The 15,916-nt window shown below is 42.1% G+C and overlaps 1 protein-coding gene across 1 annotated transcript in view; it reads left to right on the top strand.

Moving 5' to 3' along the window:
• Positions 1-1,584: 1,584 nt before the first annotated feature.
• The window catches only part of LOC134612131 (immunoglobulin epsilon heavy chain-like), a 32,782-nt gene continuing 18,450 nt past the window's right edge, over positions 1,585-15,916 (top strand). The window contains exons 1-2 of the mRNA XM_063456508.1: positions 1,585-1,632; positions 1,713-2,045. Coding sequence (XP_063312578.1) covers positions 1,593-1,632; positions 1,713-2,045 — 373 coding nt within the window. The 5' untranslated portion in view covers positions 1,585-1,592. The remainder of the gene's footprint in view (positions 1,633-1,712; positions 2,046-15,916) is intronic.

The following is a 15,916-nucleotide window of genomic DNA, read 5'->3' as shown; positions in this document are numbered from 1 at the left end:
GAATCAAAGCAACACAATTAGCTATATTGTTTATTATGGGTCTAAATAAATATTAACAAAAAGTATATGTACACAGGAAATTACTAGGGTTATTTCTAACAATATATAGAGAGGTAACGTGGAAAATAATGCATTGGGAGAATTTTGATATTGATGAGGACAATAATATAGTTATTTAATATGAACTAACAGTGATTGTAAAGGCATTCTTTCCTTGTAGGTACCCTAGCTTTCAGACACATGAAGGGGCTGGAGGAGGAATGAGACACATGGAGGTGCTGGGGGAGAATGAGACACATGTAGGGGCTGGGGGGATGAGACACATGAAGGAGGTAGGGGGCAATGAGCCACATGGTGGAGCTAGGGGGGAATGAAACACAAGGAGGAGCTGTGGGGAAGAGACACAAAGAGGTGCTGGGGCAGATGAAAAAAAACGCAGAGGAGCTGGGAAAGGGAAATGACACACAGAGGAACTGGGAAAAGGAGAAAGGGATTGGCTGGTGGTGCAGAGACACAGAGGGGCTGAGAAGGGAAAAATGATACAGAGAGGACTGTGAAGGTGTCAATGACACACACTGAGGGGCTGCAAAGGTCACAGTGACACACAGAGGGGCTTGGCCAGGGAACAAGTGACACACAGAGGGGCAGGGAATGGGGACAACAACTCAGAGAGGGTCTGGAAAGGGTGATATGACACAGACAGGGGCTGTAAAAGGGGACAATTACACAAAAAGGACCAGGGGAAGGAACAATGAAAAACAAAGCGGGTGGATGGGAGAAAGAGAAACACAAAGGGGCTGGGGGTAGTAAGATACACACAAGGAGGATGTATGACACAAAAGGGAAAAATGGGGGACAATAGACACAAAATGGGTGGTAAGAAACACAAAAAGGAGTAAGACATTCAATAGATGAGATAAGAAACACAAAAGGGGATAAGAAATTTGAAAGGAGGGTTAAGAGACACACAGTAGAAAACGCATTTTTTTGGGGGGGGTGCATCTTCGTCTGAGTAGTCAAAAATTATTGAAGAATGAAAATTGTCATGCATGTAAAAAAAACACACAAATCAAGTTTAACATCAGTGTTTGTATCTGTCTGTGTATTTATATGTGTGACAGTGTGTGTCTTTGTATCAGTTTGTGTCATTGTATCTATCTGTTTCTAGATGTGTATCAGTATTTGCAACTTTGTGTTTGTATCTAGATGTGTGTCAACATTTCATTTGTTTCTGTGTGTCTGTGTATCTGCATGTGTGTCAATGTTTGTTTCTGTGTGTCTTTGCATCTGTGGCAGTGTTTCTTTGTGCCTACATATCTGCATGTGTGTCAGTGTGTGTATCTGTATCATAAGGTAAAACACTGTTTAGATTTTATTTTAACATTTAAGAAATGATAGATATGTATCTGTAATTGTAAAGGACCTTCTAAATGTTGGTATATGTCTTCAAACTGTCATAGAGGAAGTGTGTCTCTCAGCGTATGGTTGGTGACAATGTGTGAAACCTGGTCACATGACCTTTTGCAGTATAATATATAAAGAATCTAAAAACAGTCCCAATAAATATATATTGTAGTAGAACAAGAAGGAGCATGCTTTTATACTGCACATGGATTCTGTTCTTCCTTTTGGGTAAGAGGGTTTTAAGACTGGAATCAGATTCAGTTAGGAAAGTATTAGCACCAGTCACTCACTATCTCTTTGACTTACAGGTGTCAAGTCTGACGTTCAGTTGTCACAGCCCAGTTTTCTCGCTGGCATGTATGGAGGAGACATACAGATTTCATGTGAAGCTTCTGGATATGTGTTTACTGATTTTTTTCTGGCATGGCTCAAGCATGTTCCAGGGAAAGCGCTTCAGTATATAGGATATATCCGGCCTTCTTCTCAATCACAAAGAGCATTTGTGGAAAATATCAGAATGACAACTAATAATGCAAACGGGATGGGATACCTGCAAATAAACAATGTTAATTTTGGAGATACTGCTATTTATTACTGTGCTAGAGAAGCACAGTGCATATTCTCACCTTCTCTCCTTACAAGTATATCCTGTGCAGCAATCCAGTATGTTATTAAATGCAACAGATCTCAGTTACACAGAGACAAACTCCTGACAGGAAATCCAGACAAACGGAATTTAGAGAACTTGAGCACCTGTTATAAATAAATAGTGGGGAAATTGTGTGAAGTGTTCTTGCCTCCACCATTAGTCTACAGCTGGAGTGGGCGGAGTAACTATTATTTATTTATATAGCACATTTAATTGCAATGTTGTTTCCCAAAGTGCTTCACAGTTACATTAAAAGACATAGGCGTGCGCAGCCTATTGCATTAGGGTGTGCACCCTAAAGCACAAGCACACGCCGTGTATATATTTGTATGTATGTGTATATATATATACACACACACATACACTGCTGTGTGTGTGTGTGTGCTGTGTGAGGGTGCTGTTAGTGTGATGTGTGTGTGAGGGTGCTGGTAGTGTGCTATGTGGGTGAGGGTGTTTGTGTGTGCGCGCTTGTGAGGGTGCTGTTAATGTACTGTGTGTGAGGGTGCTGTTTGTGTGTGTGTGCGCTTGTGAGGGTGCTGTTAATGTACTGTGTGTGAGGGTGCTGTTTGTGTGTGTGTGCGCTTGTGAGGGTGCTGTTAATGTACTCTGTGTGAGGGTGCTGTTTGTGTGTGAGGGTACTGGTAGTGTGCTGTGTGTGTTTGTTAGGGTCCTGTTTGTGTTTGTGAGGGTACTGTTAGTGTGCTGTGTGTGTGTGAGGGTGCTGTTTGTGTGCTGTGTGTGAGGGTGCTGTGTGTTTGTGAGGGTGCTGTTTGTGAGGGTGCTGTGTGTGTGGGTGCTGTATGTGTGAGTGGATGCTGAATGTATGTTGGTGCTGTGTATGTGTGTCGGTGCTGTATGTGTGTGGGTGCTGTATGTGTGTAGGTGCTGTATGTGTGTAGGTACTGTATATGTCTGCGGGTGCTGTATGTGTGTAGGTGCTGTGTATGTGTGTGGGTGCTGTGTATGTGTGTGGGTGCTGTATGTGTGTAGGTGCTGTATGTGTGTTGGTGCTGTGTATGTGTGTGGGTGCTGTGTATGTGTGTGGGTACTGTATGTGTGTAGGTGCTGTGTATGTGTGTGGGTGCTGTGTATGTGTGTGGGTGCTGTGTATGTTTGTAGGTGCTGTATGTGTGTGGGTGCTGTATGTGTGTGGGTGCTGTGTGTCTGTGGGTGCTGTATGTGTGTAGGTGTTGTGTATATCTGTGGGGCTGTGCTGTATGTGTGTGGGTGCTGTATGTGTGTAGGTGCTGTGTATGTCTGTGGGTCTGTGCTGTGTATGGGTGCTGTGTGTCTGTGGGTGCTGTGTGTGTGTGGGTGCTGTATGTGTGTGGGTGCTGTGTATGTGTGTGGGTGCTGTGTATGTGTGTGGGTGCTGTATGTGTGTGGGTGCTGTATGTGTGTAGGTGCATGTGTGCGGTATGTGTGTGGGTGCTGTGTATGTGTGTAGGTGCTGTGGGGGTGTGTGTGGGTGCTGTGTGTGTGTAGGTGCTGTGTATGTCTGTGTGTCTGTGGGTGCTGTATGTGTGTGGGTGCTGTGTGTCTCTTCTTACTTTATGTATGGAGGGGGGATTCTTGTTCCTTGCTGCCTTCCCTGGTGGTCCAGCGGTGAGTGAACTCTAGCCTGCAAGGCTAGAGTTCACTCACGCGAGATTCGAGCGTTGCCGCGGCAACGCTCAGATCTCGCGAGAGGAACCCAGCGGAGCTGCTGGCAAGAGCTCCCCGGGTCTTCTCCTGCCTCCCTCCCTGCCTGTGGGTCGGTGGGGAGGGAGGCTGAGAGCAGAGCCGGTGCTCGGATAGCGCTGGTTCTGCATGAGCCGACAGGGAGGATCCTGAGATCTCCCCTGCCGGTCTCACTCCATAGGCGGGCCGCGGGGATTAGGGTGTGCCCAGGCACACCTGGCACACCCCGTGCGCACGCCTATGTTAAAACATACATTTATAAAAACATTAGCAGGTGTTCAAAAGGACATCACTTGCTGCTCCAGCCTGGCACAGGTCAGAGTATTTTGGCGGTTGCCATCTTCAAATGGTCGTATTTTAAAAACTATACATCCTACAGCGAAGAGCTTTATATTGTGAGAATTACAAGACCCAGACTTACATTTTGATGCATAGTATGTCTCTGACATTTTAGAAATGAAGGCACAGTCGCAGTGTAGATATTGCCCTTCAAATTTTAGCTGGGTAGAGTGGAGTTTCAATGAATGTGAATGGACGGCGTGAGTTGCAAACAAATGGTCATATTGTGAAAACTATCAGGACTATGGCTTAGCCGTGGACATGTTTAGTGGCAGCAGGGATAGCTGAACGTTTTGATATAAGATTTGTGTAGGTGGGCTTGAAAATGAGGGAGTGGTGGCAGTTTAGAAATCATGTCCTGATTTTTCAGCTTTTGCCAGCTTTGAACATTTTGCCATTCATTCCTATGGGACCAATTTCGCCACAAGAACGACGATATTCCGTGAACCATTCGGAGAAACGTTCCACAAAATAATAGCATACCAATCGGGAACAATCCGCACGTTTCGGTATATTACTGTCTATGTAGTGTAAAAACTGTGGGAGGAGTTAGGGTGGTAAATTTGGCTATAATAAGAATAACTAGAAAAGCTACAATTTCTGGGGAAATTGTGAAGTGTTCTTGCCTCCACCAGTAGTCTACAACTGGAGTGGGCAGAGTAACTGTTATTATTTATTTATATAGCACATTTAATTGCAATGTTGTTGCCCAAAGTGCTTCACAGTTACATTAAAACATACAGTTATAAAAACATTAGCAGGTGTAAAAGGCGTTGTCTATGGCATCACTTGCTGCTGCAGCCTGGCACAGGTCAGAGTATTTTTGCGGTTGCCATCTTCAAACGGTCATATTTGTAAAACTATAAATCCTACAGCGAAGAGCTTTATATTGTGAGAATCACAAGACCCAGACCTACATTTTGATGTATATTATGTCTCTGAGATATTAACAATGAAGGCACAGTCGCAGTTTAGAAATTGCCCTTCAAATGTGAGCTTTGCAGAGTGGAGTTTCAATGAATGTCAATGGAAGGCGTGAGTTGCAAACAAATGGTCATATTGTGAAAACTATCAGGACTATGGCTTAGCCGTGGGCATTTCTAGTGGCAGCAGGGATAGCTGAACGTTTTGATATAATATTTGTGTAGGTGGGCCTGAAAATGAGGGAGTGGTGGCAGTTTAGAAATCATGTCCTGATTTTTCAGCTTTTGCCAGCTCCCACTCTAGCTTTGCCATTCATTCCTATGGGACAAATTTCACCACAAGAACGACGATATTCCGTGAACCATTCGCCGAAACGTTCCACAAAGTAATAGCAATCCGATCGGTAACAATCTGCACGTTTTGGTATATTTTTGTCTATGTAGTGTAAAAACTGTGGGAGGAGTTAGGGTGGCAAATTTGGCTATAATAAGAATAAGAACTAGAAAAGCTGCAATTTCTGGGGAAATTGTGTGAAGTGTTCTTGCCTCCACCAGTAGTCTACAACTGGAGTGGGCGGAGTAACCGTTATCATTTATATAGCACATTTAATTGCAACGTTGTTGCCCAAAGTGCTTCACAGTTACATTAAAACATACAGTTATACAAACCATGAGCAGGTGCAAAAAGCCCTGTCTATGACATCACTTGCTGCTGCAGCCTTGCACAGGTCAGAGTATTTTTGCGGTTACCATCTTCAAACGGTCGTATTTTAAAAACTATAAATCCTACAGTGAAGAGCTTTATATTGTGAGAATCACAAGACCCAGACCTACATTTTGTTCTATAGTATGTCTCTGAGATATTAACAATGAAGGCAGTGGCGTACACATGACCCATGGGGCCCCGGTGCGAAAATTGATCCGTGGGCCCCCCCCCCTCGCGCTTACTCTGCGCGGGCTGGGGCAGCAACACATGGCGGCGGGCACCTGGTCGCAGGGGTTGTGACCGCGGTATGTACGCCACTGCATGCAGATGCGCACACACACTAAAAGGACCACTACAGACACCCAGATCACATCAGCTCAATGAAGTGGTCTGGGTGTCAGGTCCCTCTAGTTTTAACCCTGCAGCTGAAAGCATAGCAGTTTCAGAGAAACTGTTATGTTTCACTGAGGGTTAATCCAGCCTCTAGTGGCTGTCTCACTGACAGCCGCTAGAGGCGCTTCCGCCATTTTAAGACACTGAACGTCCATAGGAAAGCATTGAGTAATGCTTTCCTATGGGCGGTTTGAATGCGTGCGCGGCTCTTGCCGTGCATGCGCATTCGGAGCTGAGAGGCGGAGGGATCCCCAGCGCCATGGGAGTCCGGCGCTGGAGAAAGGTAAGTGCTGAAGACACACACACACACACACTCTCACGAACAAATGCATACACACATTTACTGATAAAGACACACTCACTAACAGACATACATACACACTCACTTACAAAACATACACTCTCACTGACAAACACACACTCACTAACAGACATCAAACAGACTCACTAACACACACTCACACACACACACACACACTCACACACACACACTCACACACACACACACTCACTCACACACACACTCACACACACACACACTCACACACACACTCACACACACACACTCACGCACACACACTCACACACACACACACACACACACTCACTCACACACTCTCACACACACACACTCACACACACACACTTACACTCACACACACACTTACACTCACACACACACTTACACTCACACACACACTTACACTCACACACACACACTTACACTCACACACACTTTTTTTTTATTTAATCCCCCCAGCCTCCTTACCTTTTGGAGTGCTGAGGGGATTCCCTGGGGTCCAGTGGTGCTGGACTTACACTCACTTACAAAACATACACTCTCACTGACAAACACACACTCACTAACAGACATCAAACAGACTCACTAACACACACTCACACACACACACACACACTCACACACACTTACACTCACACACACACACACTTACACTCACACACTTACACTCACACACACACTTACACTCACACACACACTTACACTCACACACACACTTACACTCACACACACTTTTTTTTTATTTAATCCCCCCAGCCTCCTTACCTTTTGGAGTGCTGAGGGGATTCCCTGGGGTCCAGTGGTGCTGCTGGGCTCCTGGGGGGGCCGGTCACCCGGCGGGCTGGCTGGTCCTGCGGGCGCGCGAGGGAGCACTCTCCCCTGAGTGCTTCCTCTTCAGCTCCCTCGCACGCCGCGTACTGATACCGGCGCCGGAAGATGACGTCATCTTCCGGCTCCGGTATCAGTGCGGTGCGCGAGGGAGCTGAAGAGGAAGCACTCAGGGGAGAGTGCTCCCTCGCGCACCAGCCGGCCGCCGGGTGTAAGCAGGGCCAGCCTCGGGGGGCCCGGAGGTGGCCGGCTCCTGGGCCCCCCAGGAGAAGAGGCTGGCCCAGAGCGTACATACCGGGTCGCAGGGGCGGCTGGGCCCCCTGGTGGGCCGGGCCCGGTCGCAGCCGCGACCCCTGCGACCCTGGTATGTACGCCACTGAATGAAGGCACAGTCGCAGTTTAGAAATTGCCCTTCAAATGTGAGCTTTGCAGAGTGGAGTTTCAATGAATGTCAATGGACTGCGTGAGTTGCAAACAAATGGTCATATTGTGAAAACTATAAGGACTATGGCTTAGCTGTCAACATTTTTAGTGGCAGCAGGGATTGCTGAACGTTTTGATATAAGATTTGTGTAGGTGGGCCTGAAAATGAGGGAGTGGTGGCAGTTTAGAAATCATGTCCTGATTTTTCAGCTTTTGCCATCTCCCACTCTAGCTTTGCCATTCATTCCTATGGGACAAATTTCGCCACAAGAACGACGATATTCCGAGAACCATTCGCCAAAATGTTCCACAAAGTAATAGCAATCCGATCGGGAACAATCTGCACGTTTTGGTATATTTTTGTCTATGTAGTGTAAAAACTGTGGGAGGAGTTAGGGTGGCAAATTTGGCTATAATAAGAATAAGAATAAGAATAATAACTAGAAAAGCTACAATTTCTGGGGAAATTGTGAAGTGTTCTTGCCTCCACCAGTAGTCTACAACTGGAGTGGGCCGAGTAACTGTTATTATTTATTTATATAGCACATTTAATTGCAATGTTGTTGCCCAAAGTGCTTCACAGTTACATTAAAACATACAGTTATAAAAACATTAGCAGTTGTAAAAGGCTTTGTCTATGATATCACTTGATGCTGCAGCCTGGCACAGGTCAGAGTATTTTTGCGGTTGCCATCTTCAAATGGTCGTATTTTAAAAACTATATATCCTACAGTGAAGAGCTTTATATTGTGAGAACCACAAGACCCAGACCTACATTTTGATGCAGTATGTCTCTGAGGTATTAACAATGAAGGCACAGTCGCAGTTTAGAAATTGCCCTTCAAATGTGAGCTTTGCAGAGTGGAGTTTCAATGAATGTCAATGGACTGCGTGAGTTGCAAACAAATTGTCATATTGCGAAAACTATCAGGACTATGGCTTAGCCGTGGACATTTTTAGTGGCAGCAGGGATAGCTGAACGTTTTGATATAAGATTTGTGTAGGTGGGCCTGAAAATGAGGGAGTGGTGGCAGTTTAGAAATCATGTCCTGATTTTTCAGCTTTTGCCAGCTCCCACTCTAGCTTTGCCATTCATTCCTATGGGACAAATTTCGCCACAAGAACGACGATATTCCGTGAACCATTCGGCGAAACGTTCCACAAAGTAATAGCAATCCGATCGGCAACAATCTGCACGTTTTGGTAAATTTTTGTCTATGTAGTGTAAAAACTGTGGGAGGAGTTAGGGTGGCAAATTTGGCTATAATAATAATAATAATATATATGTGAGATAACAGTAAGTGGTCTTCCTATGCAAGAACACTTAATAATAATATATATGTGAGATAACATTAAGTGGTCTTGCTATGCAAGAACACTTAATAAGAATAATATATATGTGAGATAACATTAAGTGGTCTTGCTATGCAAGAACACTTAATAATATATATGTGAGATAACATTAAGTGGTCTTGCTATGCAAGAACACTTAATAATATATATGTGAGATAACATTAAGTGGTCTTGCTATGCAAGAACACTTAATAATATACCGTATTTATTCGAGTATAACGCGCACACGTGTATAACGCGCACCCCTAATTTTCGATTAAAAATCGGTATAAAATGTTATACCGATTTTTAATCTAAAACTAGGGTGCTTGTTATACTCGAATAAATAATACCGACCGCCGGGCTCATTAAAAGCCCGGCGGTCCTGGGGGGGTGGGCAGCAAGCGTTTACTCACCTCCGTGCAGCTCCTCCAGCTTCCCAGTGTAAATCTCGCGAGACCCGCGGCCAGCTCTGACGACGTCAGAGCGTCAGAGCTGGCCGCGGGTCTCTCAAGATTTACACTGGGAAGCTGGAGGAGCTGCACGGAGGTGAGTAAACGTTTGCTGCCCACCCCCCCAGGACCGCCGGGCTTGTAATGAGCCCGGCGGTCCTGGAAGGTATATTTATTCGAGTATAACGCGCACCCTTAATTTTAAATTAAAATCGGTTAAAAAAAAATGCGCGTTATACTCGAATAAATACGGTATATGTGAGATAACATAAAGTGGTCTTGCTATGCAAGAACACTTAATAATATATATGTGAGATAACATTAAGTGGTCTTGCTATGCAAGAACACTTAATAAATAGTGCTCTAACATTGCAATATGACTGCTCATGGATACATAGTTACATCGCTGAAAAGAGACATGTGTCCATCAAGTTCAGACTCACATATGCTTTTTCTGTTGATCCAAAAGAAGACAAAAAAAAACATTCTGAAGAGCTTCCAATTGTGCAACAAACTAGGTAAAAAAACAAAAACCAGAATAGCATTGAGATATTTCCATGGATCAAGAAGATATTACTCGACTAATTAAAAATGATATCCCTGTAGGTTATGTTTTTGCAAGCATTTATCTAATTGCTGTTTAAACATCTGTTTAGACTCTGGTAAAACCAGCTTTTTGGGGGCAGAGAATTCCACATCCTTATTGTTCTTGCTGTAAAAAAACCCTTTCTTATGCCTTAGATTAAATCTCCTTTCTTCCAGTCTAAATGTGTTACCTTGTGTCCTATGTATAGCCCTGTTTATGCTTAGATTTCCAGACAATGGTTTCTATTGGCCCTGAATATACTTATATAATGCTATCGTATCGCCTCTGCGGCGCCATTTTTCCAAACTAAAGAGATTTAAATTTGTTAACCTTTCTTTATAACTAAAATGTCCCATTTCTTTTATCACTTTTGAGGCCCACCTCTGCACTTTTTCTAGTGTACTGTATCTTTAACCCCTTAAGGACCAAACTTCTGGAATAAAAGGGAATCATGACATGTCACACATGTCATGTGTCCTTAAGGGGTTAAGTCAACGTTCTACCCAAGAACAAGAATTTTCATGTAGAACAATTTCTCTTAGTTTGAGGAACCGCATCAAAAACCTTGAGAAAATCCATGTATATTACATCCACTGCAACAGCCTGATCTATGCTTCTACTTACTTCTTGGTAGAATGCAGCTCGTTTAACATGACCTATGTTTCATAAAACCATGCTGATTATTGCTAATAACAATATTATTCCCAATGAATTCCTGAATATTATCCATTAATAATCTTTTTTTTTAAATTCCCAGCCACAGACGTTAAGTTCACAGGTTTTTAATTTCCAGGCAAAGATTGTGATCCCTTTCTGAATATTGAAACCACATCTGCCTTCCTCCAATCCTCCGGTAGAATTTGTGAAAGGAAAGAATATTGAAAGATTAAATACAGAGGTTCACTTATTTCCACACCTTGCTCCTTAAGTACTTATGGGTGAATACTGTCATGCCCAGAGCTTTGCTTACATTAACTTTCTTTAGCTGCTGTAGCACTTTGCCTAAAGTCATCCAATCAAAATTTGTCTGCATGTTTCTTTTGCAGCAATCATTTGCATAACTTTTGCCATAGGATCCTCCTTAATGAATACTGATAAAAAATTGTTGTTTAAAATGTTTGCCATTTCTTGATCTTCATTAACTAACACACCCATCTCTGTATTCAATGTATCTACACTTTTCTTTTTTTGCTTTTGTAGAATTTCTGTACTTAAAAAATGTTTGGGAGTCAGTTTTGTTCTGTTTGGCTATCAATTTCTCTACTTTAACTACTCTTATGGCTTTTTTTGCATACATTATTGGCTTCCTCTTATCTTATATAGAATGACTCTAATTTGTCTGTTTTAAATGCTTTAAATGCCATTTTTTTATTATTACTTTTCTAATTCTCTATTATTGTTGTGCAGGAAAATAACTATATACATCACGACATGGCTTAAAAACAGAATTAACCAAATTTCAGCATGAATATGATTAGTAAATTGCACAAATTTTGTAAGGAAGCAGGCATGTATCAGCATAACAATGAACAGAAAGATGTCCCTGGGAGATCTCATGTTGGTAACATGTAGTCAGAAACAGGCCAGAGATAATGCAAAAAATTAGAGAAATAATAAAAGGATGCTTACTTGAGTAATGAGCAGTGTCACGGGAGTTTCATCAGATACTCAATAGTGAGGTGATAGGATGAAGGGCCAAAAGCTCTGCTTAATGTGGCCTGGGATTCTAGATCATCCAATGACAGCCAGAGGCATGGCAGAGTCTTGCAACTTTGGAAAGAAAGACTGGCTTCTAAACCTCGATGTGTGTCGGCGAGCTGTGCCATTTATCATGAGTCCCAGCGTTGGACCACCATGGAACACTCTTGTGTGTCTCCCTGTGTTGGAGCGATGTGTGCTTCCTGCCTCATCACCATAGTGGGGCCTTGTGCATTGCTGAATCTACGGTCTCCTGCTGAAGGTCATGAATCGGCTTCTGTGGTGAGTAGTTGTCCGACTGACCTGGTGTAGGGTGCTGCATCCTACTCTCTACCTTTCTTTAGAATTCATCAAATATTCTTTCCAGCCTGGACAAGATATCCTGCTTTTCCCTTGTGCTGTTAGGGGTCCACATGGTGTATGCCATCATAGGTGAGTCACCGGATTTTGCACCAGTCAATGTGATTTCACTCCACATTACAGTTCGGACGGGGCAGCCTCCCACGGGTTAACTGGGATCACATGTGCTTGGGGGGGAGGGTAATGAGACACTGGTATAATGTTACATGCCATTGGGCAACTCCCGCCCGGTGCGCTCTAGGATGCATGTTTGAAGTCATGCAATAGATGAGCAATTGCCAAATCTTTAAACCCTGCAGGGATGTTCAGCTGGGTCAAGAAGCTGATAAGTTTCCGTTTGTCATCCAAATCAAGTTTAATGAGGCTAAAATCAGTTTTTATGTCAATAGAAGAGAGAAGCTCTATCAATACACGTCTCTCCACTATGCCAGTCAGGCCCTCACCCCCTTTTCTTATTTTTAATCTCTTGGTTTACTTTACCACTAAGCCACATTGGTTTTTAATTTGTTTCCTTTATATTTATTACCCAATGGTGCATACTGAACAATGTACATTTCTAATATTTGTTTGCAAGATATTGCATTTATCCTCAGTGTTTCTTTTCACTAAAGAGTTTATGCCCGTCAATATATGTAAAACTGCTATTGTCTTATTGAAATTAGCCTGTTTAAAATTATACTTTTGTTTTAGCATACTCCGTGTTCTTTTGCATTTTGAGTTTATTTCAAAAGGCACCATATTTTGATCACTATTTTCCCAAGTGGTCCCTTACTTGAATGTTGGTTAAAAGATCAACATTTTTTTAACATAACCAGATCCAGACAAGCATTCTGGTATTGCTTGTACCAGTTGTGACATGAAGTTGTAATTTAACACGTTCAAAAACCTAATTACCCTTGCTGAAGTACTAGTCCCTCAATCCTAATTTATATCCGGGTAATTAAAATCTACTATTATTAATGTCTTACCCATGTGTGCTGCTATCCCAATTTGCTCTAACAGCTGTTCATTCTCATCAATATAAATATTAGATCGTTTATAACATATCCCAACCAATAATTAATTTCCCTTCTTTTGCCCCAAGCAGATATTTACCCATAAAGCCTCCACATTTTCCGTGTCACATTCCACTTGCTTAAGATATGGCTTTGACTCATGGCTGACATACAAACATACTCCACCAACTTTCCTGTTTGTTTTATCCTTCCTAAATAATATGTAACCATTTAAGTTAGCTGCTCAGTCATGTGGTGGATTGATTCCACTTAGTTCACTGTTTGGTTATATTTGAAATCCAACTTTAGTACGGTTAGTAGGGAAAGCCTGAGGAGATAAATTTAAAGTGAATACTCATGTGAGGTAAAACCCTCTACAATTGTCAGGGTCACCACCATATTTTTCTAGGTTTACCACACTCACAAATACATTGCTCCATGTATTGGAAATAGAGGAACCAGAAATAGCAGAAGTCATAGGTATGGCTTGGTGTGTTGGAGAAAGCAAAAGAGGTCCTAGCTAACAGTGGCACTGTAGAAAGAGTCAGCAGGGATTAAACACTCAAACGCTCAAATTTAATCTTGAACTTTGGCTTTCATAATACTGTGCCAACATCCACTACTGTCCTTGCACAGATTCCAAACACTAGGTTCGGTGTCGGAAACACCTTAGGAGGAACATGGGAATTGTTATTCCAAGTAACCCTTTTGAGTCACAAATCTGTTAATATAATGTTAATCACTATGAACTTTTTGTGGTTTCTGGCCAAAAAGTTATATTTTTTAATGCTGCATTAAAATATTATCAATAATATCAATTTATATAAGACTGATATAGAATATCAGTGATAATATCAATGTTAGCAACTGAATAAATATTTCATAATCCATCCTATTTATAATAACATTGACAAGTACAGATTCTAAATTTGAATTCCACCTTTTTAAAGTGGTTTCATACAAGTATCATCTTTTGTTTCAAAGACATTTATGACCCCACCCCGGTGCCTATCCACATCCTTTCTCAAGCTTTTCTGGAACTAGTATTTGAACAGATGTATTTCACAGTGATACCAGTTACACACACAGCGATACAAGATTTAATAAAACCAATGCAAAAACCTAATGAATAGATACTAAACACTAATGTGAAAAAAGTATTTTAAGAGAAATATTAATCATATAATATTCCGTTTAAAATCAATCCCTCTGTCCCTCTTTCCTAACCTAGCATCCCTCTTTTCTAGGAGCTGCATCTTGTTGGTATTTTTGAGTGTTATGAGCTCCATAGCAATAATACTCACGGTAATGTGTCTGTAAACTGCAATAATTATGTTTAGAAATCAGTCATGGTTCTTGTTCTCAACTACACTTTAGAAGTTCAACTAATATTTCTCATAACATTTCCACTCCAGATCACAACCCCAATCACAACCCTAAAATTAAAGAGACATTCTCTGACTGTATAGACAAAAATCCTTGCACCAGCCCTGTCTCAAGACAAAAAATCCTTGAGTTTATTCAGCTTGATCTGGATACAAGTCTAGCTCTTCATTCCCTGGTGCTAGATTTTAAGCCATGTGAGCCCTCATTAAAAGCCCATGGACTCTCCATATATGATTGGGTTTCTCAAAATGTGATTAATATCAGACCTATAGCAAGAAAGTTTATACTTCCTTGGTATTTTACTCTAGTCTTCCAATTTTTGTTGAAGCCTCCATAGTGTCAAAGCAGGCACATCCCAACATGCAAAGAGTATGCTATACTATAATATGAAAATGTATCACTGGTCCTTAGAGTGGCCAGGCTTAAATTATAACAGTATAGAATACTTTCTAAAGACAAACTACAAGTAAACAGGCACAGGTTGTGGAATAGTCAACAACAGAACTGAGTCAAAACCAGAAAAAGAACACCAATATCAAAATGCATTCTTAGCTAACAGAGATCATGAAAAGGCAGAGAGGAGTGAGTTGTGTGGCCTTAAACCGGTTTCATTAACTTGCTCAATTATGATGTCAAAACGTCCGTAACCGATGTCGATGGATGGATGCAGTCCACCAAGGCATCATAAAATGAAGTGAGCATTGTGGCATTAACCCCTTAAGGACCAAACTTCTGGAATAAAAGGGAATCATGACATGTCAGACATGTCATGTGTCCTTAAGGGGTTAAAGAAGGAGGCAAAGTGAAGCGGTCTGTGTCAAAAAGGTCTACTGTCAATACGAGTATGGCAGGGCCCAAAAAGAGCAGAGGCTGTTACAAATGGGAAGCATTAAAGAATGCTTACTCAAGAGTTCCAATTTTTCTGTGGTATTATATCATGCAGATATATGTCAAAAGTTCTGGCATTTTCAGTCTCAGTAATGAAGACTTGGAGACACTTTAGGTACTGTAACTGCATTATCTAATAAAAGTGGCTAAATTGTTTGGAGTCACCTAGCGCCATCCTATCATTTAATGTTGAACCATTTTTAATGCTATAATGCTATACAAGAGTTCCCAGCAACTCGTTCACCCCTAGCCTGGGGAAACATTAGCTTGAGGTGCAGTGAGTGGCTTTGATTGGCTGAGGGTATCAGTTGGCCACTTTGGTCTCTCACAGTGCTCATTCAGGTATGAAACAGTACGACTTGAAGAAAGTACTGTATTTTTCCAATTCTAAACATTTTTAGTCCAAATTGGGGGTCATTTAATACAAGGAATGTCATTGGAGGGGTTAAAAAAACACTTGTGCACGGGGCCTAAGTTAAGATGGTGCCTGCTGCATTTCAGTGTGCCACGGCTCACACATACACCTGGCCCTACTCCAGCCAATCCACTTCTGAATGCTGTGGCAATGAGGAA

The sequence above is a fragment of the Pelobates fuscus genome, chromosome 5, assembly GCF_036172605.1.
Source record: "Pelobates fuscus isolate aPelFus1 chromosome 5, aPelFus1.pri, whole genome shotgun sequence".
NCBI lineage: Eukaryota > Metazoa > Chordata > Amphibia > Anura > Pelobatidae > Pelobates > Pelobates fuscus.
This window is presented reverse-complemented; position numbering and strand designations above follow the sequence as displayed.